General features: G+C 41.6%; 1 protein-coding gene across 1 annotated transcript in view; it reads left to right on the forward strand.

Moving 5' to 3' along the window:
* Positions 1-21,101, forward strand: part of GTF2H1 (general transcription factor IIH subunit 1) — a 37,634-nt gene extending 16,533 nt beyond the window's left edge. Inside the window, exons 6-15 of the mRNA XM_075928109.1 lie at positions 718-867; positions 4,662-4,741; positions 5,548-5,678; positions 6,645-6,732; positions 9,440-9,528; positions 10,962-11,079; positions 12,946-13,036; positions 16,018-16,133; positions 17,324-17,416; positions 18,366-21,101. Coding sequence (XP_075784224.1) covers positions 718-867; positions 4,662-4,741; positions 5,548-5,678; positions 6,645-6,732; positions 9,440-9,528; positions 10,962-11,079; positions 12,946-13,036; positions 16,018-16,133; positions 17,324-17,416; positions 18,366-18,452 — 1,043 coding nt within the window. The 3' untranslated portion in view covers positions 18,453-21,101. The remainder of the gene's footprint in view (positions 1-717; positions 868-4,661; positions 4,742-5,547; positions 5,679-6,644; positions 6,733-9,439; positions 9,529-10,961; positions 11,080-12,945; positions 13,037-16,017; positions 16,134-17,323; positions 17,417-18,365) is intronic.
* The last annotated feature ends 5,636 nt before the right edge of the window (positions 21,102-26,737 follow it).

The following is a 26,737-nucleotide window of genomic DNA, read 5'->3' on the forward strand; positions in this document are numbered from 1 at the left end:
AGTAAGTTTTATCATTAGAAAACTAGAGGATTAGTCCTACGCTTGTTTCTGTTGATAAAGAAGCCTATACATTTAACATTCCTTGCTACCATTGTCTGTGCTTATTATGCAGTCTTAATTCCTTATTTCAATATTTTTTATAGATTCTAGAGATATATTTTAATGCTTGAGCCTGAGACTCTTGAATTATTGAGTTTGCTTTGCTTTTAAACCATGAGAAAATGTTTTTGCCCAAGTGTCATGCTCTATTTGAAGGATTCATTTTAACTATTTTAAATTTTTCTAATGAGAAGTTGTTGGTAAATTATCTGATTTTTAAAATGCTAGATTGGACCCTAATACTGAAATTAGTTTGGTCACTCTTGCTTGAAAAAGAACCAGTCCATCTTGGGAACAGTATGGAAGGATTCTTCTTAAACTGCTAGACTTTTGGCATTTGAAGTTTTCAGGATGTGCCTGGCTATTACATTTTTAAGTTTATAAGCTATTGATATTTCTTTCCAAAACATTGTCAGTATTGTTGGGCATGATGCAGCTTATATTTGTTGCATAAATTGCCATCTCTTTTTAAAATCCAAACTCCATGTGTTTTTAGTAAGATGTGTGTGTTTTATGCGGAATTCAGCATAAGCTTAGGTCATTTGCCATCTCATACTGATAGGTAGTACATTATTTTGAATTGCAAAATATCTTATAAACACATTGGTTTGTTTGCAGTAAAAGTGAAATATGCAGAAAACGTTCCACATAATATGACAGAAAAAGAATTCTGGACACGGTTTTTCCAGTCTCACTACTTCCATCGAGATAGGCTGAATACAGGTTCAAAAGACCTCTTCGCTGAATGTGCCAAAATGGATGAAAAGGGTAAGCTTTTCCTTCTCTCTCTGCAATAGACCATTGTGGTTGACCATTACACTGAAACTTCAAAATTAATTTAAAAAAAAAAAATCTAAGGATTTTTACAGCCACATTAATCAGATAAAACCAACATAAGTTATTTTTAAAAATGAGGGTATGTCTACACTACAGCGCTAATTCGAACTAACTTAGTTCAAATTAGTTAATTCGAACTAAGCTAATTCGAACTAACGGATCCAGACTAAAAAACTAGTTCGAATTAGCGTTTTGCTAATTCGAACTAGCATGTCAACATTAAGTGGACCCTGAACCGGGGTTAAGGATGGCCGGAAGCAGTGCCGGCAGGGCATCAGATGAGGACTTAGAGCGTGGAGATGCTGCCTCAGGCTAGCCGAGGGCTGTGCTTAAAGGGACCCAACCCCCACCCCGGACACCCTTTCCCCGCTTGCAAAGCAGTCCTGGCTTGGAGTGCCCTGAGTGCCCACACTGGGCACATCACAGCACTCGGCCATCAGCCCGGCTGCACTTGCCGCAGGCTGCCATCTGGGGAGAAGGGGCAATTGGGGGGCTGCAGGAGAGCTTTCACCCCCAAAAGCCCACAGAGCCAGCCCAGTCCTCCCCATCGGGGGCTTGTACCCCATTCCTCCCTCACCTCTTTCCACTTACCCTTCCCTAGCCCCCCTTCCTGATGTACAAAATAAAGAAAACGTGTGGTCAAAAATAGAATCTCTCTTTATTGAACAAAACTCGGGGAGACTGGGAAAAGGAGGTGGGAGAGGGGAGGGCAACTAAAATGATCAGAGGTTTGGAAGAGGTCCCATATAAAGAGAGGCTAAAGAGACTGGGACTTTTCAGTTTAGAAAAGAGGAGACTGAGGGGGGATAGGATAGAGGTCTCTAAAAGCAGGAGTGGGGTGGAGAGGGTGCATCAAGAAAAGTTCTTCATTAGTTCCCATAATAGAAGGACTAGAGGACACCAAAGGAAAGGAATGGGTAGCAGGCTTCAAAGTAGTAACAGAAAGTTGTTCTTCACAAAGCAAAGAGTTAACCTGTGGAACTCCTTGCTGCAGGAGGCTGTGAAGGCTAGAACTGGAACAGAGTTTAAAGGGAAGTGAGATCAAGTCATGGAGGTTGGGTCCATGGAGTGCTATTAGCCAGGGGGTAGGAGTGGTGTCCCTGCCCAAGGTTTGTGGAAGGCTGGAGAGGGATGGCACGAGACAAATGGCTTGGTCACTGTCTTCGATCCATCCCCTCCAGGGTCCCTAGGGTTGGCCGCTGTCGGCAGACAGGCTACTGGGCTAGATGGACCTTTGGTCTGACCCAGGATGGCCATTGTAAGCTCAGGGTCGGGAGTCTCAGTGGACCACCTTGATTTTCATGCACACTTGCTCCTGGGTGGCCAGGCTGGCAGCTCTCCTGCCCTAGCCGGCCACTTTCCTGTGCCTAGTGCAGAGGTTGTGGACGAGGTCCACGATGTCTGCACTAGACCAGGTGGGTGCCCGCCTCTTGCGGTCCCGGGCAAGCTCCCAGGAGCTGCCAGCCTGGTCCCGGGAAGAGGGGGAGGGCTGGGGGGCATCGGGTGGCTGGCTCGAGCCGTGCCAGGTGCAGGGTCTGCTAGCTGGGTGCTGGCAGGCTTGCACCTGACATGGGCATTGTAGCCAGTCCGTGCCCCTTTAAGGGGTTCGGGGCCGGGAGGGGGGCAATAGAGTTTCCCTGGTGTTGGCCAGAGTGGCCACCAGGGAAAGCTGGGGAGCGCTAGCCTCCCACTAGTTCGAATTAAGGGGCTACACACCCCTTAATTCGAACTAGTAAGTTCGAACTAGGCTTAGTCCTCGTACAATGAGGTTTACCTAGTTCAAACTAAGCACTCCGCTAGTTCGAATGAAGTTCGAACTAGCGGAGCGCTAGTGTAGCGCCTATCAAAGTTAATTCGAACTAACGTCTGTTAGTTCAAATTAACTTTGTAGTGTAGACATACCCTTAGGTATTTGTTTATTATTTGATAAATGCTGTAAGATGTTAGGAGCCAAGACCTATTATGTAATCTTAGAATGGTGTTGATCAGACTGAATGTTTGACCCACTATAGTTACAGTATCTGATTATAGAAGACTTTTTAGGTTCCATACTAAAGTGCTTAAAAACAAATTAGTGCTTAAAAGATGCCAGCACTAGCAACTCCTTTTTCTTTTTGCAAAATTAATGCAGCATGGATAATATCAGTGAAAGCTTCCTCATAATATACAACCAAGGGGCCTTAACAGTATCTCTGATAATAGGGCATAGTTTTGTTCACATAACTAATCATTCTGTGATGTCTTTGCTGAGACTTGTGACAGATATGGCTTTTATGATAAATCAGTTCTCTAGAGAACTGATTTAAGATTGATTTCTTTTACGGGCTACTTGAATATTTCTACATTTATTGACCATCGTAGTTCTGGGCCATGTTTGAAATAGGGATGTGAAGGACTAGTCGACTATCTGACGATCAGCAGGAGGCAGAAAGGGGGGTACTTCCAAGCAGCAGCACCATGTGGAGCCTGGGGTCAGAGCCCGGGCTCCATGTGGCACTGCTGCTTTGAAATTCTGCATGCAGCCCCGGGGCCAGCTGGGTTGTCCCCAGGATGCATGTTGTGTTTCACCATGGCAGCGCTGCATGGAGCCCGGGGTCAGCGGGGGAGTCCCCAGTTGACCCCAGGCTCCACACAGCACTTTCGCCAAAGGCTGTGGTGCCCTATCAGTTAATCGAATAGTTGATGCAAAATGCATCAACTATTTGATTAGTCAATTACTCGCAATTTAACATTTCTAGTTTGAAACAATGACCTCAAGGTGAAAAACCCTCAGTTATATTCTGAAAATGTCTTCTTCCTTTGATGCTTGTGTATAATCTGGGAGTTATACACACATGTATGGAGAGAAGACTAGACTCTTTAATATACAAATGAATGCTTTGCATTCTAATGTCCTTCATCTGACAACTCCAAAGCAAAAACAAACAAAAGCCATACAGTATCATGAGATGGGTAAAGTTAGTTAAGTGTTTTACCCAAGACCACACAGCAAGACAGTGGCAGTACTGGAAACAGAACACAAATAGTCAGTAGTAGTTAGAACAAGGAACTGGAAGTCATATCTACTTAAAGATTAAATATAATAACCAATATTGAATGCAGTACCACTGTTGAATTACTAAAAAATATTCAGAATTGTAGGTGGAAGTTCATAGGAAGTATCTGGAACTAGTTAGAATAATTCTTGCAATAATTTTAAAAAACACAGACCAAAACCTGACTTTTTAATGACATGTACTAAAGCGCAGAAAGCTATTGAACATAATAGCACTTGGACACATGCAAAAGCTTCTCACACTACCTTTTTCCCCAACCATGGAACATATCAAAGGATTAAAAAAATTCATTGTTTTTAGAGATACCTATATACTAAAAGACAAAGCCTTCTTTTTTTTATACCTGTAGTGTTCAGTTCGCAAGTCACCACACACCTATATAATGCAAAATGTACCAGATATCTTAGATGTTGGTTATTTAAATACAAGTTCAAATTTGACAGCAGATAGTGTTGTTGTTTTTAGAAATACGTTTCTTGCACACGTTGGTGTCTAATATTAATCTGTGCCATACTCTATTGTGTGATTAAAATTACCAAATCATATAAAGGTGGTGACATCCAGATAACGTGAGGCATATGTTTTATCAACCCTGAGTGTTGACAGATGTTCTCAGATACTGCTCTGATAAAGAACACTGTTTTTTGTTTTTTTTTTTCCTCCTCATAGGGTTAAAAACAATGGTGTCTCAAGGGGTGAAAAATCCTCTTCTGGATTTAACGGCCTTGGAGGATAAATCATTAGATGAGGTAAGTACAGAGAGTGTTTAAAAACATCTATATACAATTTAACTTGATCACCTTATTAGCTTTAAAAAGATTACAAACAGTATTAAAATACAAACTTTCTACTGCCCAAATGCTAATTAGTCAGTGAATTTCTCCTCTTTGTATTAATGATCTGAGTCTGAAAACCTAGTAGTCCTTGGCATGCTGAATTTCTCTAAACATCTATGAATGTAATATTCGCAGCTAACAGTATAAAAATAAATTGGCATGAGTAGAGAGGTTTGTATTCAAAGTGCTAAACAAACATTAATCCTGTCAACATCCCTCTGAGGTTGGGAAGTACTATCCCCAGTATACAAATGGGGAAACTGAAGTGGAGAAGGAAAGAGGCCATGGTGTAAGTAATCAATAGAGCAAACATTAAGACCCCTAAGGATTCTGGACACTATATATATTCCTCTAGATCACACTGCAGTGCTGTTCATTCAGTAAAGTCCAGGAAATGCGGAATTCCTGCTACATATCTGATCTAATGGAAAATAGGAAATGGTCTCACTTCTTTGACTCAGACTTTAAAGACTGAAGGGTCCAACATGACCATCTAGTTGGACCTCCTGCACATTGCAGATCACAGAACCTCACCTGCTCACTCTTGCAATAGTCTCCTGACCTCCGGTTGCGTTACTAAAGTGCTCAAATGGCTTAAGGACTTGAAGTTACAGAGAATCCACCATTTACACTAGTTTAAACAGGCAAATGATTTGTGCCCCATATATAGCATTTAATTTAGAATAACCTTAACAAACTATTCATTACTTTACCTGCAGGGTTATGGTGTTTCCTCTGTGCCGTCCACATCAAACTCCTCAAAGTCCTTCAAGGAGAGTAGCAATGCTGCCATTATAAAACGCTTTAATCATCACAGTGCCATGGTCCTTGCAGCTGGGCTCAGAAAACAGTAAGTTCCAACATGGGAAGGAGCTCTCAGAACTGGAGACTAACTCAAACTTGAACATTTTACAAATGTTAACTTGCAGCTTGTAGAATATTATGATCTGAAAAACAAATCTGATCACATAGATTCTGTTTTGACTTTTAAAATCCTTTCAATGTATCAGACCTCACCAATCACCAAAACTAAAGTTATTTTTGCATAAGGTAGTATAAAATATTGCAGTTTGGAAATATATATTCCTCTTCTGTATTGTGTCTCAAACATGGATTTTTTTCATGTTTTATTAAAAGAAAAGTGTATCTTGACTGAGTCACCTCAGAGAATATTTGACAACTGAGAACCTTGCCCAAACTATAGCCCAAATTAAGACCTAGAAGGCCATGAGTGCAGCGAAGCTGGTCTGGCTTTTGCCATAAAGAGGGATGGATAGATTGGATGCAAGGATCTCGTATCCAATTTATACCACCTGCATATGAAGCATAGCTTGTAGGGGCTTCTTGTACTCCAATGCTCAGGAGACATGGGACTGGAGAGCCAGGGCAGCTAAACCTAAATGGCTCAGTTACAGGTCTGTTACAGTAGTGGCTGCTGTACAGCCTAGGCAGGATTCACCACTGGAATTCTGCAAAACTCACCCAACTATAGTCAACTTATTCAGTCTGTTCTTTAGGAGGAATATTTTTCCCTTTAATGCTTCTATTTTTGCTCATATGACTTATTTGTTTTCATTTAAATAGAATACGCTTTTTTTTTCTTTGCACAGAGATACCCATTAAGGACAAGATCCCGATCCTTTTTAGAGTGACGCACATGTCCACCATTTAAGTGCAAACCTTTTTGAAAGAAATAATTTGGAATTCAATATATTTTGAATCAGACTAACCAACTACATGTCCTTAGTCTAAATGTCAGTCTCTTACAAAATGACTTGCTGTCACTTCCTTTAATGTACTGTGTTTTTATTTTAAGAGAAGCACAAAATGATCACTCCAGTGAGACCAGCAGTATGGATGGAAATTCCAGGGATTCAGATTTCTTTCAGCCACCAATAAAAAAGGTATGAACAAAGTGAGTTTGCTAGTGCAGTTCCAACTGAAGTAGAATACTGTCAACAGCTGCATAAAGCATTATTTAAAGTACAGTAATTCCTCATTTAACATATGCCCACTTAACACGTTTTTGCGATAGCACAATTTTTGTTTTTTTATTTTTTTTTGTTTTGTTTTTTTTAGGGAACATTTTTTGAATTACATGACCGTCCCCGGAATGACACAATTTCCCCAGCCGGCCTGTTGCCGGCGGCTGCGCGGGGCTTCCCCCTCCTCCCTGCAAAGCAGTGGAGGGTTCGCCACTCGCTGCGCCATTCCCCGCTGACTCCCCCTTGCCGGACGCTTTGCCCCCTCTCCTTTGCCCCCACTTGCAGACCGACTGCTGGGTTTCCCCTGCCAGCCTGTCACCAGCGGCTGCGTAGGGCTTCCCCCGCCTCCCTGCAAAGTGGCAGAGGGTTGGCTGCTCACCGCACGGATCCCTGGTGACCACCCCCTCGCTGGACACGGTGCGGGTCCCAACAGACCCGTCACGGGCATACTCCCAACCCAATCCTCCTCCCCTCTCTTCCCCTCCCCTTCCCTTCCCCCAGAGCCAAACACCTCCCCTCCCTGCTATAACCCAGTCCCCTTTCTTCCCCAACCTTATGTCCCAGTCCTAACCAACACCACCGCTTGAAACACAACCCCCACTTTTTCCATTATTTTCAATGGGAAAACTGACCCCCCCCCCCATAATACGTTTTCACTTAACACGATCATTTTCTGAAACTTACCTATAGTGTTAAATGAGGAATTACTGTATTAAGAGTATGAAGATTGATATGAATAGAATTCTTGGGCAGCACCATAATGGCCAACAGAGACTTCAAGAAGAAAGTGACAAAGATGGGAAAAGCATCCATAAATATAGTGTATGGAAATCTAAGATACCGAGAACAAAACTGAGAATTTTCAATTCTAACGTACTCTCAGTGCTCACATATGGCCTTGAGATAAACATGCTGTTGACACAGAGCTCTTTATTTAAATACAAATAACTTGTAAAATTGATAGTACAATCTACCCGTTAATCTTTTTTTCTTTCACTGAACGAACATTAACATTTTTCCCCGTGTATTTGTAACAAATCTTAAAAGGTATGTTCCTTTCATTGTGTGTGGTTGTAATTATACATTACCACTCCTAAGTGCCCACGCACCTTTGGGGCAACATTCAGGCAGAGAATTAGGATATTAGTGGTCGATGGAATTAATATATTGCAAAAGGAGACCTTGCATCAGAATCAATCAAATTTGAAACTTATTTTCAGCTGATTGGGGCACAGAAATGAGGCAACGGTAGTGTTTCTCTTAAAATTTTTCAGTGGGAGCTTCTGTATTTGATACTGGAATTATGTAAAAATGGCTAAGATGATGGAATGTTTTCAATGTCTGCATCCAAAAAGCTGAGGAAAATTCCAGTGACTTAACCCTTCCACGTACACTTCTCAACCCCAAAAAATTACTTGAAATCCACACAAATAGCAAATATTTTTAGAAAATACCCATTGTAACTTTTGTGGCAGTCAATAGTTCTGACTTTATTGTAGACAGCAGTTCTGAGTGGGAATGAATAATAGGATTAAAGGAAAATCGCTCTGTACTTAATGATGAAGAAAAGAGATTTCTAAAACCACTTTCGCTGTATCATTTAACTGCATTACTGTCAATGCTCCTTAATATTTTCTGTCCCAAATGTGCACCTTATTTAGCTGCATACCTGCAATGACTGATTACATTCCTCCACTAAAAATATTAACCTTTTTTCTTAAATACATATGCACATAAACAATCCTTTGTACTCCCTGTTTATTTCTCAATTGTCATTTAAAAATTGTATAACAAGACAATGATTTTGGAATTCTTGCAAACATTTTCGTTTTCTTGGTCTCTGTGCTTTAATTTAAAAAAATCCTTTTGTAAAATTATTTCTACCATGTGACTTCCAATGCTTTTAAGCACCCAGCTGTATTCTGACATTTTCACACAATCATTGACTCTATAATTACAAAACATCTTAACATTTTCAAAACTGACCAGTGGTATAGAGTGTCTTGAGTTTTGGGTGCCCAGTTTTCAACCGTTAAAGGGGCCTGACTTTCAGAAAGTGCTCACTATTTGGCCTCTGAAGACCTAAATCCTTTAAGATGTCAGCTTGGATATCCAGAAATGGTTGTCGCTTGTAAAATTAAAACTGTCTGGGTAAAGGGCTTCAAGATTTGGTGGGAGATGCTGGCTGAGACCACAGCACAGGGTGTGGCCGCTTTGTGCTATGCTTCTGAGGGAATCTTAACCACGGGGCCAACAGTCTATCATGGAGGAAGACCTACCTATGTGGAGGTAACCCTCTTGTGGCAAAGAGATATTGCCACAGGCTGCGGGTGTTATGAGAGGAAGGAGCCTCCCCCCATGCTATGGAAATTGTATAGGGATCTTACAACCTCCATAGCCAGCATCACTGAAAATCATGTTAGTTGGCCAGAGCTACGTGTGCACCTCTCCTTTTGAGGTGATACACTGGGTGATGCACTGCTAGACCAAAGACTCTGAGTGACTTGGGCTTTTTTCACCTTTTCCCCCATTCTTTTAGCAGGAGACTCTGGACAAGGGAAAAAAGCAGAGTCTACATATGTGCAACCATAAGCATTTGATTTTTAGTTGTCTTATTATATTGCAGGTGAAGCTACAGGAGGCTATTGAATATGAAGATTTAGGAAAGAATAATAGCATTAAAACTATTGCACTAAATCTAAAGAAATCTGATCGGTAAGTTCAATGGATAAAAGAAAACAATAGTTCTTTGGATGTTTCAACATATTAAAATGAATATAAATCTCTTTCTGGTCTGTTCAGAACAATATGTTCCTAATCTGCTTTGTTTTACATGGCTTTTTTTCAAGTAGTTACCATTTTCAAAACTGCATCTTTAGTTCAGGAGGACTTTTGTGAATTTAGTAAGTATTTACAAACTGTTGCCGTAAGAGCCGTAATTTTAGTCTGAGTATGAAGGTCTAACATTGTTAATCCGCTCTAATCCACTCTAAGATCTTGTCTTCACTGGACAGAAGATTGACAGTGCCACTATTGATCTTCTGGAGTTTGATTTAGCAAGTCTGGTTAAGACTCGCTAAGTCAAACTCAGAGGGTGCCCTTGCTGGCAGCCAGTACTCCTGCTTGTGCATTTGCACCTGTCGATCTTCTGCTGTGGGGAAACATGAAACAAGGTTAATTACGTAGCTGGAGTTATGTATCTTGCCTCGATGTTCTCTATTAGTGTAGACCTGGCCAGAAACAGCTTGCAAGCATTTCTATTAGTATGATGCATTTAGAAATACTTGCATTCTCTGCACAAGATTTTACATCACTTCTTTTGTGATGATTTCCCTTTTGTCTTCCGAAACATAAGCTTTCAGTTTGAAAAACATTACATCTCCCAACATTTGCAAAAATAACCTTCCAAATGTGTACCAATGGTTGTAGTGTTCTTTGTGAAATACTAGTCCTGAGTGGGGTGACATGCCCCATTCACCTGAATCCTGACAATGTGACATCTAGTACTGCCAGTGTTGATTGAAGCTTTAAAAAGAGGTTTAAAGGCTTAATGTCATTAAGTCTTCAATCATAAAGACCAGGTTTATGCTACAGACGTATGGCGGTAGAACTGCACTGTTCAGGGCTGTGCAAAATCCATGCCACTGAGTGACAGTTAAACCATCCTAACCTTCCCTCCCTCCCTTCACCCCGACACACACATCCCCTGTAGACTGCATTTTGTCAATGGGAAAGCTTCTCCTATCAACATAGCAACTGTCTCTCTCAGATATGGACTAATTATGCTAATAGGAAAAGTCTGCTGTTATGCCAATGCAGTGTTTTATGTGTAGAGCTGCATATTAAATAAAGAATGACATATCCCTTTTCATTTTGCTGTCACACATGGGAAAAGCTTAGCTTAGGTCACACATGGGAAAAGCTGTAGGTGAAATTTGGAATCTTACAGTTACCTATTTAAAAAAAAAAACCAAACAAACCTCTGATTTTCTTTTTTTATTAGAGGCCAACAGCCAAGTTTGTACAACACCTAAAAGCTGAAAAGTACAACTGCTACATAAATCTTAGTCTACTGGGAATTAAGTTTTTGCAATTAACATTTTGCTCTGTAATATTCTTGAGGTTTTTTCCTTTCTCTCTTCCCATAGGTATTATCATGGTCCAACTCCAATTCAGTCACAGCAATATGCAACCAGTCAGGATATTATTAACTCTTTTCATAGTATTAGACAAGAAATGGATGCCTATGTACCCAGATTAACTCAGGTAGGAAAAGATCATTTTAATTCAACTACCAAAAAGTAAAATTCCCTCCTTAATATCAGAGAGTGAGTGTCATATTAACTTTGTCTATATAGTTCTTGACATACTGGAATGATGGTACTTTTGCGGTTTTGTTCCTCAAGATGAACCTGATTCTTTTTGTATTAAATTGCATATTGTGGGAAATTGTTTTAGAAGTGAAGTCTTTAATCAGAACAACTCATAATTTACCTGAATTAAGCTTCAGAGCATTGTTTTAACAATTTTGCTTCAGCTCTTCTCTGAAGCTGTAACATTTAAGACAAGTAACTACCAGATTTGCTAGTATTAATGGGCAGATTCTGTGGTCCTCCCACGGCTGTGAAGACGCTCCAAAGATAGTGGAATCAGTGTTGCTGTACTGCACAGGGTAGAATGGAAAGCCGCATGAGGAGACTTAGCACCATAACGTGAGGCTGGAAGTGGAGCTATCTCTGGTGGCCCTTACTTTGTGCATGCAAAATGTGTTGTTCAAAGGCAGTTCAAGGTCACAGCCAATGAATTTGTGACTAAGTGGATCTGCTTTACCCTGAGAGCGCATGTAGGAGGTTGCCAGATGGCTGCATGTGTGCTGTGCCCACAGGTTGTCTGGGATAGCAGGTTTTCTTAGCTTTCCTTGCATGGGCAAATTTACATTTGGCCCTAATTAAATTGCCACAATTGTTTGTACCCCATAGTTCTAGTAAAATAAAAAGTCCAGTATTGGTGTTCTTGACTTACATATGTACCAGTTATGCAATATCATGCGGATGTTAACTCACAGTAAAGACTTCAATTTGAGAGCAATACTGGTGGATAGGTGCGGTCGATGTTCCCATCGTGATTTCTGGAATTTCCACAAATAACATGAGTTGATGCTTAGTACAGGTTGAACCACCCAAATCGGAGACTCTCTGGTCCGGCAACATCCGTGGTCTAGCAGGGCCACAGAAGTTGCTGGACCAGAGAGCCTGGAGGAGGTGACAGCAGCGCAGGGGCTGGGGAGCCCCCACTCTGACCAGGGAACCCCCAGTATTACCAGGGCCAGGTGGAAGCCAAGGAGCTCCTGCTTCAGCCAGGGAACCCCTGATGGTAGCAGGACCAGGTGACCAGGGAGTCCCACCCTCAGCTGGGGAACCCCTGGCTCAGTGGGGCTGCCTGTGGCCAGGTGGTCCGGGCCAGGAATCCCAGCAAACCCCTGGTGGCAGTGGGGCTGGGGTGACTGGGCAGCCTCTGCCAGGGAACCCTCTAGTTAAAGTGGGGCTGGCAGAGGCGGACGGCTGGAATTCCCAGCAGCAGGACAGCCCTAGCAGCAGGGTGGGGCAGCCAGGAGCCTTGGCTGGGAAACCCCTGGCAGCAGCAGTGCTGGATGGTCCCACCTGGGAACACACTGCGGCAGCAAGGCCGGCAGAGACCAAGCAGTCCCTCCTGGGAACCCTGAGGCAGTGGGTAGGCAGCAGGATGGGGAGCTGTGTTGGGCTAACATTACGGGTGCCAGCAGCAGGGAGCCCAGGAGTGGGGCAGCCAGCAGGGGAGTACTGACCTACCCTGGTCTGACAAACTCCTTGATCCAGGACTAATCAGATCCCAAGTGTTCCAGACCGGGGAGGTCTAACCCAGCCTGTAAGAACTACTTGTCCAGTTCCCCATCGCATCAAAAGGCAGATGACTTTTATACTTGCAACATTCTAAGTTATTTCAGTCTAAGATCTCTAATGTCCTGGCTGATGTATCTCAGCCAGTGTATTTCACTTTTAAGATTCATTTTTCAAAAATGTTTTAAAGCAAGGCACTGGGAAAATGATACCAAAGGACTTTTTTATTATTATTATTATTATTATTATTATAAAGGTTCTTTCAAGTGGTGCTGCTACTAGCATCATCACAGCCCTGTCACCAGGAGGAGCACTTATGCAGGGTGGGACACAGCAAGCCATAAACCGTAAGTATTTGTATAGTAAGTTATTCATTAGCTATTGAGGGTAGAGGAGCTTATGGCCTGCTGAGATTTTGGGTTTTTTAAGAGTAATGCTGGGGTTGTAAAAGTGGGGTAGGGTTAGGCATTGGAAGAAGACAGCAAAAAAAAAACCAGCATGGGAGGGAAAACTTATTCACCACCCTTTACTGACCCCTTTACATCCATTTTCCCCTTGTGCTTGCCTGACTGTGGCTGTTTCTGTTATACTTCCTATCAGTTACCAGGAAAATGAGTGCAGGCACACAGCTTAAGCCTAGTTTTTTCTTCTCTCACTCACTCATTCACTCACAATCCAATCTACACAGCTTCAGCTATGCAAATAGTGTAACTGAAGTTGACCTACTTACCACAGCATCCTCCACACGGCAAGGTTGGCAGTGAGGCTCTCCCATTGACTTCAGCTATTCTCCTCATCCTGGTGGAGTACTGGAGTCGAGAGGAGAGTACTCAGAGGTCAATTGATCACTGTAGTGTTGAGCCACAGCATAGTAAGGACAAGCCCTGAGTCTTTGCAATGCTGAAGAGACAGGATCTCAAGGAGGTACAAGTGGGATCAGTAAGAGAGGCAGAACTAAAGCAGACACAGAAGGCCTGTGTGGAACAATTATCTCCTTGTAATTCATAGGAAAAATTAAAATGGGGTAATTATTTCAGAGACCAGATGGATGATCTAATGTCTTCAATTGCATCAACTTGTAGTGGTGAGCCTCACACAATAGGGATATAAAAGAGCAGTCAAGTCGACTACTTGCATTTCTCCTCCCTCCCCCCACCTTGCTGCCTCTATCAGAGGCTTCTGGGGGCGGGGGAGATGGGAGCAGGAGCCAGTACTGGGGGGAGCCAGCTTAAATGCTGGTTCCCCCCAGCACTGTCTCCGTGATGCTGCTTCTCCCCTCCCCCATGCTGCTGCCTCTTATCAGAGGCAGCAGTGCAGGGGGGCCAAGGAAGGCTGCTCCCGCAGCAGCCCCTGTCTGCAGAGGTCCCAACTCCCTGCTAGGAATCCCCACGGACAGGGGATGCTGGATGGCCACAAGCCAGGACTGAGCAAGCATGGCCCAGGAGCTACCCCTGCTGCAGCTTTGCAGTTAAATGTAGTAAGAGCCTGACTGCCTGCGTGCCCATCTCTTACTACATTTAAACTGCAGAGCCACAGTGGGGAGGCTCCTTCTGAGCATCTTCGCTTATCAACTAATCATGTAGTGGATACAAATTGTATCGACTACACGATTATCCAGTTACCCGGCTCTTAACATCCTTAATGCACAGCTTCAGGGTGTCACAGCTACGTCCACTTACTCGTGATGCTTGGAGTACCTTTCCGAGACCCAAAGAGCTCTGTGTGGCTCAAGCTCTTTCCTCTCTCCAACTGCAATTGGTCCAATAAAGTTATTACCTCCGCCACCTTGTCTCTAATATCCTAGGATTGATCCAGCTATAACTACACTGCATACTGTTATTTCACAGACAGATTTGACTTCACAAGCTGTTTCCAAATCAAATCTACTGCTTGCTCTCCTGGAATAAATGAAGCTTTATTTTGAAAATGGCACAGAAAACATCAGAGCCTCCACATTCACAGTGTGGCACTCCCTGGCCTTGGAAAATATGCCACAGGCTAGAGCCCTGCAGCTGTGTGTGTTGAGACAAATTTGGGGTCCTAGTCCTTCGTTTGCTGGGACCCCACTTCCCCCATGCAAATTGGGAGCTGTCTTGGCTCTTTCACTTGTACTGCTGCTTCCTCATTGACTATTTTATATTTGTGCTTTTCTCTCCTCTTGCTCATTTTGTCTGATTGTTCTTTCCCTAAATTTCTTTTCATGTTTATCTGTCTCTTAATTCTTTTCTCTTGCTGATTTATTTTTTTCTCCTCCTCCACCGCACAAGCTTTTTTTATTCCTTCTACCACTGTGATTTTGCTCTTGCTTCTGTCCCTACCCCATATATTAAAAGTAAGGAAGGACCATGCACAGTGCTAATATGTGAGCCAGTGGGATCCAATAGAATCCTAACTAATTTGTGCTGCTTCTGCTTTGCAATGAGCAGGACTTGACAAATCATGTAATCTACTCGCCGCTTGGCAAGCCCTGGCAATGAGTAAAATGTCACATTTCAGACTGGGATGCTTCTCATGCAGCCCTTACCCTCAGCCCCCACTGGAAGAAGATGGAGGGTTGTGAAGCACTGGGATGGGTTACCTAGGGATGTGGTGGAATCTCCATTCCTAGAGGTTTTTAAGTCTCGGCTTGACAAAGCCCTGGCTGGGTTGATTTAGTTGGGACTGGTCCTGCCTTGGGCATGGGGCTAGACTTGATGACCTCCTGAGGTCTCTTCCAGCTCTATGAATAAGCACCAGATTAGGGTCCTGTGTTCCTAGCCACTGTGGATTTGGAGGAGTGGGGGTCCTATTACCTTTAATGGGGTGGGATTTACACTTTAATGAATGTTTACATTGCCACTAATTATCAAGGAAGTTTAAAGTTTAAGAACAAAGTGTTTACTAACTTTTTAAATGAGTCATATATCATCTCATTTAAGAGACATAAATAAGGTACAAGAAACCCCTGCTTTACAACGGCCTGAGTTGCGACCCCCTGCACTTACAACCATTTTTGTAAGTGTGGAAGGGGCCAAAACCCTCCGATTTAATGTCCTCGACCCGCATTTACGATGGCGCACGGCACCTATTGTAAATGCGGATTCGAGTTACGACACCCCCAACTTGTGATGCTTCCCCAGGAACCGATTGCGTCACAAGTTGGGGGCCGCTTGTACAGAGAAGTTGTGTTGTTGACATTCAGCTTATATACTGGTACAATATAATTGTTTGACACTGATACCTGTAATGGGCAATCTAACAGTTTTCTCTGTGTATTAACCAGATCTTATTTTACTTACGCATTCCATTAAGTAAGCAAACTTTTAGAAATTTTCTTTTCCTGTTGCAGAGATGGTGCCAAATGATGTTCAGTCTGAACTGAAACACATGTATGTGGCAGTTGGGGAGCTACTGCGACACTTCTGGTCCTGCTTTCCTGTTAATACACCATTCCTAGAAGAAAAAGTAAGAGGGATTTATGGTATAAACTGGCTTTTATACTAGAAAGTTTAGCAACAATACCATTTTGGATGTGTGTTTATTCAAGCTGAAGTGTCATGTTGTAAGTGATGGGGCGTGTATATATAACCAGGGCTCAACAAAGTATTGAATCTACTCACCCGTGGTGAGTAGATTTCAGCTGGGCGCCCTGTTCATTTGCGGCATGCGCAGTGCGGGTCTTGCGCAATGCGGGGCTGGCGAGCGGCTTTTGCCGCCATTCATCAAGCCCTGTATATAACTCTGCATGTTTTTCCTTTCACTCCTAGTGATTATAGCCAGAAAGTGACTGAGCAGATCTGCTCCCTCTGTGTAATGGGAGCGTGATCTGCCAATGCTATTGCCTAACACTGGCTATTGCTGTCCTGCTCCTGTTAACTTTGCAGAAATGATACAGAAAAAGAGGCTGAATTTTTGTGGCTCAGGAACTGTCAGTAGAATCATTACCTATATTCCACTTGTAGAATCCTGATTACTGGTAATAGAGCCAGAAAAAAAATACATTGTGCAAGATTAGTATAGTAATATCTCACACACACAAGCATTGTGCCATTTAGGTCACCTTTCAGACTATAATTGCACTTCAAAAAAGCTAGCATATGGGACTAAGAATGAGAAATAAAGCATAGGATTCTAGCTCTGCCACGGTCTTCCTGTTTGATCCTAGGCAAGTCATTTAACCACCATGCCACATTTTTGGATTGGACAAAGTAGGCTATTGTATGAAATGGAAACACCTGTTCAGATGTCTTGGGCCTTCTGCTGCAAATTGTTTGTTTGTTTGTTTGTTTGTTTGTTTGTTTGTTTGTTTGTTTTAAACTCACAATATGCTGTTGAAGCAGAGAGAATGTGTAAAGTATTGCTGACAAAGATATTCTAGAAAATAAAACAGTAAAGTTACAGCATATTATGCTTCGGTAAACAACTTAAGCTTAAGAAAAATGAATAGACATTTACTGTTTATTTCCATATGTTTGAATCAGAGATTCACATTTTCAATGCAGTAAGAATTTCCTAGCAATTTGTTGTAAGTATACATATTTACAGAAATCCTAGATACTAATTACAAGGGTATTTCAATATGCAGGAGCAATTTGCTACAAGAAAAGTATCATATGAAGAAGTTTGTACACTTTTCTCCTATTGATCTTTTTCAGGTTGTGAAAATGAAGAGTAACTTGGAAAGATTTCAGGTTACAAAACTCTGTCCATTCCAAGAAAAAATTCGGAGACAGTATTTAAGCACAAATGTAAGGGGAAAATATCTTATCTTAAATTATTTGTATCCATATTGATCTTTTAAAAAAAATCTGGCTCATTTATCACAGGATGGCAGATTTTGCTCTTCTGTATTTGGGGGAGGGGTAATTTATCCTGTTGAACATCAGATGTATATTTAATTTTTCTAAAGTGTTTCATTATCCTCATGCCACCTACCCATCTAGAAAGAAAATGACCCAGGGCTGATAGAGAAAAGGATGTAGGATTATTCCATACTGAATTTTTTTCCTTAAACGATTTTTCAAGTTGATAGTCTGATTCCTCAGTGACTGGATGAATGGCCTGGTTAGCTAGTTTCCAGTTACTATAGTAAGTGCTTTTAAGTACATCACTTGATCATACGTTGTCTGCATATTTTCCCTTGAACTAGCTAACTGCATATCCACTGTCTTTACTTGAGGGTGTGTCTAGACTACTGAGTTTTGTTGACAAAAGTGGACTTTTGTCGACAAAACTATACCAGCGTCTACACTACCGCTGAGTTCTGTCGACATAACATCGACAGAACTCAGCAGTTTTGTCGATGCTGGTAAACCTCATTTTACGAGGCATAATACCTTGTGTCGACAGAGTTCTGTCGACAGAAGGTGTTATTGCCTGTAGAGTTGTATCTAGACTACAGGGTTTTGTCGACAAAGCAGCTTGCTTTATCGGCAGAACTGAATGTGTCTAGACGCTCTATGTCGACAGAAGTTTTGTCGACAGTATCTGTCGACAAAACTTCCATCGACAAAACCCTGTAGTCTAGATGTACCCTGAGATTCTTGACCAATAAAACTTTGAAACATTGTAGAAAATTCTCCTTTCACATCACATTCCTTGGTACAACTCCCAGAAAATCAAGCCCATTTATATTTGATCACAATAAGGGCACACGTTTCTCATATACTGGGACGATCCCTTTGTTTTATCTTTCAGTTGATAAATCATATAGAAGAGATGCTGCAGACGGCCTACAATAAATTCCACACATGGCAGTCCCGACGTATGCTCAAGAAAACGTGAAGATTCATGCTATGAAGGTTGGAGAGGGAAATCTGCAATAGCAGTAGGAATGCAACCTGGCAAATGTGCATATCTTATATATTGCAAATACATCTGCAATATGTGGATTCCTGGAAATGTTGCTAACTGACCATGCACATATTTTTGGAAAGGACCTGTGATTAAACTTGAAACTAGGGAGAAATTGAGAGAGAACCAAAACAGAAGAGCTGAGAGGGAAAAAAAAAAAAAAAATTAAGACGCTGTTTACTGCAGTTACTCAGGAACTGCTTTTGATTTGCATAAAGAGCTGCTTTTCAGAAATAAACTTTAAAAAGGGTGTATTAATAAATTCTGAAATTGTTTGTCTATTTTTTTTAAAGGTGTATGGCACAGGGTAGAACTTAACATTTTTCTTCACTGGATTCTGGTATTTTATTGAATTCTGTTTGTATTTACTGAAACAGGTTAACAATGACATTTTAAATATAGCGGACACTGTTTTTGTTTCAAACATCTGAAGAGATTAGTTATCAGAAGACAAGTTTCTGCCATACGTTGCACCACAAATTGGAAGCAACAGACATTGCACTGAAATCTGTTTTGGGTTTGGAGGCCGTAAAGGCACAGAGGGGAGGTTATATTTCGCATCATGTCTTGGATTTTTATGCAGAATATTTCAGTCATCAAGTTTGCATGTTTTCCTTTGAGTACAAGGGTTGCTACTGCATTTTTAAGGTGGCATCTGTTTTCAAAAGGAGAGAATGCGTTTTTAAAAATAAAGTTTCTTACTAAAGAACTAGAAGAAAAGTCACTTATTTTCATCTTAGAAGAAAAAGACTCTTCCTAAATCTGCTTTTCTCCACTCTTCCTTGTTGACTGTTACACTATTTTTGGCGAATTGATAATCATTGCAAAAGAGTGAAAAGTTATGTGAATACGCAGCCTCCTGAGAGAGATCTTGAATCTGTGCCATATTTTGTTCCAAATAGATAAACTGTGAGTTGATCATAAGACCTACCTGTCATGTATTAAATATTTGACTTAGACAAAGTAAACCTGTTCTATATTAGTAGATGCAGTTTAATGACACACAGTATTTTATTTGTTTCATTTTGATAATTAACAAAGACCATGGTATGGGCTACTGCCATTTTGACTTGGGTTAAACGTGACTGTTACAGAATTAGGATGCATTAACTACACTGAGACATCAGAATGACTCCTAATCCTGAGTATCTGTGTGCATTTGTGTATACACGGACATGCACAGTTGCAGAATCTGTCTGTGTCCATGTTCTGCTGCTGCTCCCTTGGGAGGGGAGGAGGATTTTCTCATTGAGTGTGTCAGCTATATGCTTATTATATGCAATGGTTTCGGGTTGCTTAGTCCAATAAGGGTTTTGGTACAATCAGAATTCGTCTCTGTCTGCACTGATGAAGCCTTGTTCAGAAATGTAATAATGCATTGTTAACCTAGCTTTCCTCAATCTGCCCTTGCAGATAGGTGCATGGTTATCTGCTCTGTGCTAACTACAGTAATATGATTCTGCTACCACACACAAAAAAAACCAATATTTCTTCCCTTACATGGTGAAAACTATAGGAGGAAGTAGAGAGAGCCAACTTGCTAAAAATGCAGTGTGTGTGCTCTAGTAATATATTGTCTGTGTGTGTTTAAAAAAAAATTACTTATTCTCAAACTAAAGTAAACTTAATTCATCCCTGCTCTAATTCCATTGGATTTTAACAGACTCATACTAGGGAGAAATATGACCCACAATAGCCTTTAACATAGGATACCTGTCAGTGTCAAATCTAGCTTGTAAAAGAGCCACAAAAAAAGCAGGATGCTTCAAAGTAAAGACACAAAGGGGCAGGGTTTTTAGAGTACAGTACCTTTCTTCATGGAGAAGCTTTCATCAGGCCAGAGTAACTGTCTCTGAAACTATGATAAACATAAGCAAGATTGCACTGAATTTAAGCAACCCTGTTGGTTTAACATTAGAAAGGTAGGCTTTTGAACATTAAATTAAATGGCATTTAGGGTGAAGAAACAGAATTAACCATTCTTGCAAATGTTGTTGGGCAAAATATTTTAGTAAGTTTCACAGCATATGCACTCTGGCAGCTCCTTGCCTTGCAATCGTTGTTTGAAGGAGGAATATGTTCCTCTTCCCAGGTCCTTAGGCTTACATATATACCAGAGAGCTCATTGATACCTAAATATATTGTGTGCTCTGAAGAAATGTTGAAAGCAGCAGTGTTGTCCAGGAACAATGCGAGTGAGGCTGCTATGCACTTTGCATATTGCTCTTTCAAATATTTTGGCAATAAAAGAGGCAAGCCCCTCCTAAGGTAAGGGATGCAGTCCCCACTCATGCAAATTGAAATGCTCCTTCCTCGAGATACCTTTCTCCGGTTTTGTCTCCCGAGAGCATTGATTTAAATAATTTTGTAGCATGGTCCAAAAAAGAAAAAAAAAAAGAAAGACTTGATAATTCCTTAACTGTTTTGAAACTGAATCGTTCACTACCTTGCATTATATGCTAATTGGAATTTTTTATACTGACTTGTATTTTTAAAGGAAATTCATACAACTTGTATCACTGGCATTGATTCAAAGTATTTGTAGAATAAACCCTACTGAATTCTGCAGTCAAGTCTTCTCTAATGCTTCAAGCCTGTGTATTTGTGATGGTCAAACAAATCTAAAGCAAAACACGCTGCCTATGGGTCTGAATCAGTGGAGCTGCATATGGCATAATAATCAGCTGTCTTCTTGGCAGTAGAATGCTTTTCAGAAGAGGACCTATTAGTGGCCTAGGAATTCTCTTCAGTCTGTCACTGAAATATCTTTTGAAATGCCTCATTTAATTTTTAAAGTTAGGAAACATTTTATTAGTGATGCAATAGTAGAGTACAGTTTTCCTGTTGCTACTCCATTATGTCATAATGACTTTTCCCAATCAGTCATAGAGCAGCTATTGGATAAGAGGACATGGGTGGTATATTAAGTGCTTCCCTTTTAAGTCTCAGAGCCTTGCTGTAATATAGAAAAACCTTAGTATTACACTAACATAACACCTTAAAATACCAAAATACTGTGCAGCTTTAGGTACTGTAACAATTGCATTATCTGGCGTTCAAATATAGGCTTCCAAGGTGGAAGATGGCAGTGACTTGATAGCAGGTACTAACCCTAAAATGAGAATGAAAAGGGAAGAGCTTTTACCTATTGAATTCTTAATGGCTCCAGTAACTTAGTTACAGTGGAATCTGACAAAACAGGACTAAACCGTATGGAATCTTTGAGAATGGGGTTGGGTCCTTCAGGTGGAGGCCTCACTAAAAGATGGATGCTATGCTGCCCTCAGAAGCACTACCCTAGCACTGAACCATTGATTCAGAGGAAAGCATGTCATCTGTCCTATGGGCAATGCTACTTCTGCTGCACCTGTGAGTTTTGTTGTCCAAAGTCTAACTTTTCTTCTTGTGATCCTCTGCAGTTTCTACACATCTGGATTCCTGGCTTCTTTTAATATAGAAAAATCAACTTTTTGGTCATGAGTTAGCTTGATTTAAAATAAAGTTGTTCTAGGTTTGCTCACAATTATATGTGAAATAAATAAATTGCAATACTTTTAAAGTCACTTCCACCACCAACCCTTTCATCACTGAGAAAAGAAACTGTGGTCTTCTCTCAAAACCTTCACAGGGCAAATTTTTTTTTTTTTTTTTTTTTTTTGGCAGCATGCCTGGAAAGCATTTGGATCCAAGGAAGAGAGCCAGAATCTGAGTCTTCAAAAAGACTCCTTGTCAGCCCTCTTTCATAGTGAGCTTCAGTGCCCCTCCTGACCACACTAGAGGCAGAATGGCACAGGGGGCTGGGTGATCTCTCCAGTAGGCTAATCCTGGGCCACTGAGGGCTTCACAGATCATAACCAGCCCCTCACATTCCACCCAGACACCAATAAACTGCCAACACAGATTCTATAGCACTGGTGTTAGATGCCCCCCCACCCAGTAATGAAGCCACTGTGTTCTGTATCAACATTAGGCTCCAGCTAATTTTAACGTGTATCCCAGAACTGGCCAAAATGCGATCTCTCCAATTCAGAGGAAACACTGCAAGGTTGGATCAAGTCAGACTGGATCCACATTTTTTCAAACATTTCCCCTGAACCAGAAATCTCAACCCCAAAATAAGTCATTTTGAAGATGCAGACAGGTGATATATCCAAAACCAAGTTTGCTCCACAAGATCCGGATAAGTGCTGAGGGAAAATGACATTGTCCGTTTCCTGACTGCTATGAGCAGAGGTAAAACTGACAACATTGATTTCACTCAACAACTAGAGCTACCAAGTTGTTGAGTGAAACAACTACCAAGGTCAGGGACAACCCTGCTATGCTGGAGGCTGGGGACCTCGGGACTTTCAACTCTTGGGCCAGCTGGCCCCTGCATTGAAACCTGATACAGTGGGACTTTCCCCGAGCTATAGACCCTGGAAGATTGGGTTCCTCAGCAAGTTGTTGGGTTTCCCACAAAAACCTTCTTTGCAGGCAGGGGTCCACTGGAGCACTTGCATTGAACCCTGTAATGTTTCCATGAAATATTTTGGGTTCAACAGACTGACTTTTCTGATCAAACTGTTCAGTCAGAAAATTTCCAACCAGCTTCCATATAGCCCCATGCAGAGTGCATATGATGTAATCTTCATGTAACAAAAACGCATGGATAAGTCTGGAAAAGTGACAAAATCCTAAGGAGATGCAGAGGTAAAAAAGTGAGTCGGTCATTACGAGTTGGACCTCCCTCATCTGGCACCCTTGCGACCTGACTAGTCCCAAACCAAAGAGTTTGCTGGCTCTGGGGAGGACAATGACAGCCCCTCTGCTGCCAGACTCTGGGCCCTGCACCCTGCTCCCAGCCACCAGCTCAGCCCTCTAGTCCCGTAACCTGCATAGTCCTGTTCTACCAGTCCCCCTCCCCCCAGGAGTACTCCAACCTGTGGGGTCCTGACAATGCTGGATCATGAATGTTTCTGGACCAGATAGTCCCGGACTAGGGAGGTTCAACTGGTACTGTAATATGTAATAAATGGCACCTGGGAAGAGATCCAAACGCATCCCTGCATTGTCATTAATTGCTAGTGTTCGCAAACTAGTCAAAGAGAGGAACTGCTATCTGTAGAGTTTAAAGCCAGAAGGGACCATTAGATCACTGTGTCTGACCTCTTGTATATCACAGGCCATTCAGTTTAAAATCGTAGAAACAAAGGGTTGGAAGGGACCTTGAGACATTGAGTGGGACACTGAGGCAGGACCAAGTAAACCGCACCCTTCTCTGACCAGTGTTCTGAAAAACCTCAGGGATGGTGGATTCAACAACCTCCCTTGGAAGCTCATTCCAGAATTTAAACTACCTGTATCGTTAACTCATCTTAGCATGTGCACACCATGCTTCAGGTGGCATGTGACCTGGATTCATCTCCAGATTTGGTCAGCTGGTTAGACTATTAGCGCTTCCCAATCTCTACACCTAAATCTCTCTTGCTATAGATTAAGTCCATTACTTCTTGCCTTATGTTCAGTGGACAGAGAGAATAACTGATCAGTCCAAGAGTTGTCAGGTCCCCACTCAGTATGTGCATGTCTACACTGGGAAATTATTTCACAATACCTTATTTCAGAATATTAGCTTCTGAAATAACTGTTTCAAAATAGCATGTCCACACTACAGGGAAGCCTGGAAATTAGTCTGAAGCCAGGCTCCCTTAATGTGGATGTGCTACTTTGACGTAGAGCCCCAGGAAGCACTGAGATGTAATTACTTTGAATGACTCTGGGGAATAGTTATTTTGCAATAGCAGCAGTGGAGCGTCCACAATACCACTATTTTGAAATAACTATTTTGAAATAAGCATTATCCCTTGTGGGTGATAATGGGTGACTTATTTCGAAATTACAATTTTTTGTAGTGTGGACAGTCCGCTTGTTATTTTGAAATAGGGGGGGGGGGTTATTTTGAAATAGCCCTGGTCTACACTAGGAAGTTCTCTTAAAAAAAAAGACAAACCCTTGTTACATACATCAAATTTTCTAAACCTTTTATCAGCATTGTACCCCACTAGAGGCCTCACCCATTCCACAGAGGCAGTTACATCTCATGCCTTATGTACAACACTTCTGTCAATACACACCAGACTTTTCAAAGCTGCATACATTGTTGACTCATGTTCACTTTTGATCAACTCTGCTCCCAAGAACCGTTTTAGCCGTTCTACCACCTAGCCAGCTATTTCCCATTTCCTAGTTGTACCTTTGATTTTCTCATCCTGTGTGTAATTTGAACTTTTTGTTTTAATGTTATCCTGCTGGTTTCAGATGAATTCTCTAATTTGTCAACTGCATTCTCCCAATTACCTCTGGATTGAGCCCAATCACTTGTCTGACAAAAGCATAACTTCCAGACAGGCATCCAAAGACACTGAGAAATGGAAAATCCACCACTTCCCTTGATAGTTTGTTCCCATGGTTACACACCTTCCCTGTTAAAAACCGGTGTATATACTTCTAGTTTGAGTTTGGCTTCAGCTTCCAGCCACTGGTTTTTATTTGCTAGAATCCAGAGCCATTTAGCACCAGGTATTTTCCCCCTGAAGATTACACACTATAATTACACAACTTCTCAATTTTCTTCTTGCTTAGCTGAACAGACTAAGCTCTTTTAAGTCTCTTGAATTCATCTCTGGTGTAGCTCAGTTAACCCAGGGCTCTGTCTTCCAACAGGAGTTGTCCCAAGAAATGTGTATGAAGACAGAAAGGGATTTGCCTACTCAACCCCATTAATAAGCTTTGGGCAGGGCTACACTTTATTTACTATTCTTTGTATATAAGAAGACACAAGAGAGTGTGTGCTGTTTTCTATGGTGCTAGCAAGTTAAGCATCTTAAAACCAACCAAGAACATAAGAACGGCCGTACTGGGTCAGACCAAAGGTCCATCTAGCCCAGTATCCTGTCTGCCGACAGTGGCCAGCACCAGGTGCCCCAGAGAAGGTGGACCGAAGACAATGATGAAGCGATTTGTCTCCTGCCATCCCTCTCCAGCCCCTGACAAACAGAGGCCAAGGACACCATTTTATCCCCTGGCTAATAGCCTTTTATAGACCTAACCTCCATGCAATTATCTAGCTTCTCTTTAAACTCTATTATAGTCCTAGCCTTCACAGCCTCCTCTGGCAAGGAGTTCCACAGGTTGACTACATGCTGTGTGAAGAAGAACTTTCTTTTATTAGTTTTAAACCTGCTACCCATTAATTTCATTTGGTGTCCTCTAGTTCTTCTATTTAGGGAACTACTAAATAACTTTTCTTTATCGGCCCTCATCCACACCACTCATGATTTTATATACCTCTATCATATCCCCCCTCAGTCTCCTCTTTTCTAAACTGAAAAGTCCCAGTTGCTTTAACCTCTCCTCACATGGGACCCGTTCCAAACCCCTAATCATTTTAGTTGCCCTTTTCTGAACCCTTTCCAAGGCCAAAATATCTTTTTTGAGGTGAGGAGACCACATCTGTACACAGTATTCAAGATGTGGGCGTACCATAGTTTTATACAGGGGCAGTAAGTTATTCTGGGTCTTATTTTCTATCCATTTCCTAATAATTCCTAGCATCCTATTTGCCTTTTTGACTGCCGCTGCACACTGTGTGGAAGTTTTCAGAGAACTGTCCACAATAACTCCAAGATCTCTTTCCTGATTTGTTGTAGCCAAATTAGCCCCCATCATACTGTACATATAGTTGGGGTTATTTTTCCCGATGTGCATTACTTTACACTTATCCACATTAAATTTCATTTGCCATTTTGTTGCCTAGTTTGGTGAGATCTTTTTGGAGTCCCTCACAGTCTGCTTCTGTCTTGACTATCCTAAACAGTTTTGTATCATCTGCAAACTTTACTACCTCACTGCTTACCCCTTTCTCCAGATCATTTATGAATAAGTTGAAAAGGATTGGTCCCAGGACTGACCCTTGGGTACACCACTAGTTACCCCTCTCCAATCTGAAAATTTACCATTTATTCCTACCCTTTGTTTCCTGTCTTTTAACCAGTTCTCAATCCAAGAAAGGACCTTCCCTCTTATCCCATGGCCATGTAATTTACACAAGAGCCTTTGGTGAGGGGCCTTGTCAAAGGCTTTCTGAAAATCTAAGTATACTATATCTACTGGATCCCCCTTGTCCGCATGTTTGTTACCCTTAGAGATCTTTGAAGGGGTTATGTCCTAGTTTG

Source organism: Pelodiscus sinensis, chromosome 4, assembly GCF_049634645.1.
Source record: "Pelodiscus sinensis isolate JC-2024 chromosome 4, ASM4963464v1, whole genome shotgun sequence".
NCBI classification, from domain to species: Eukaryota; Metazoa; Chordata; order Testudines; family Trionychidae; genus Pelodiscus; species Pelodiscus sinensis.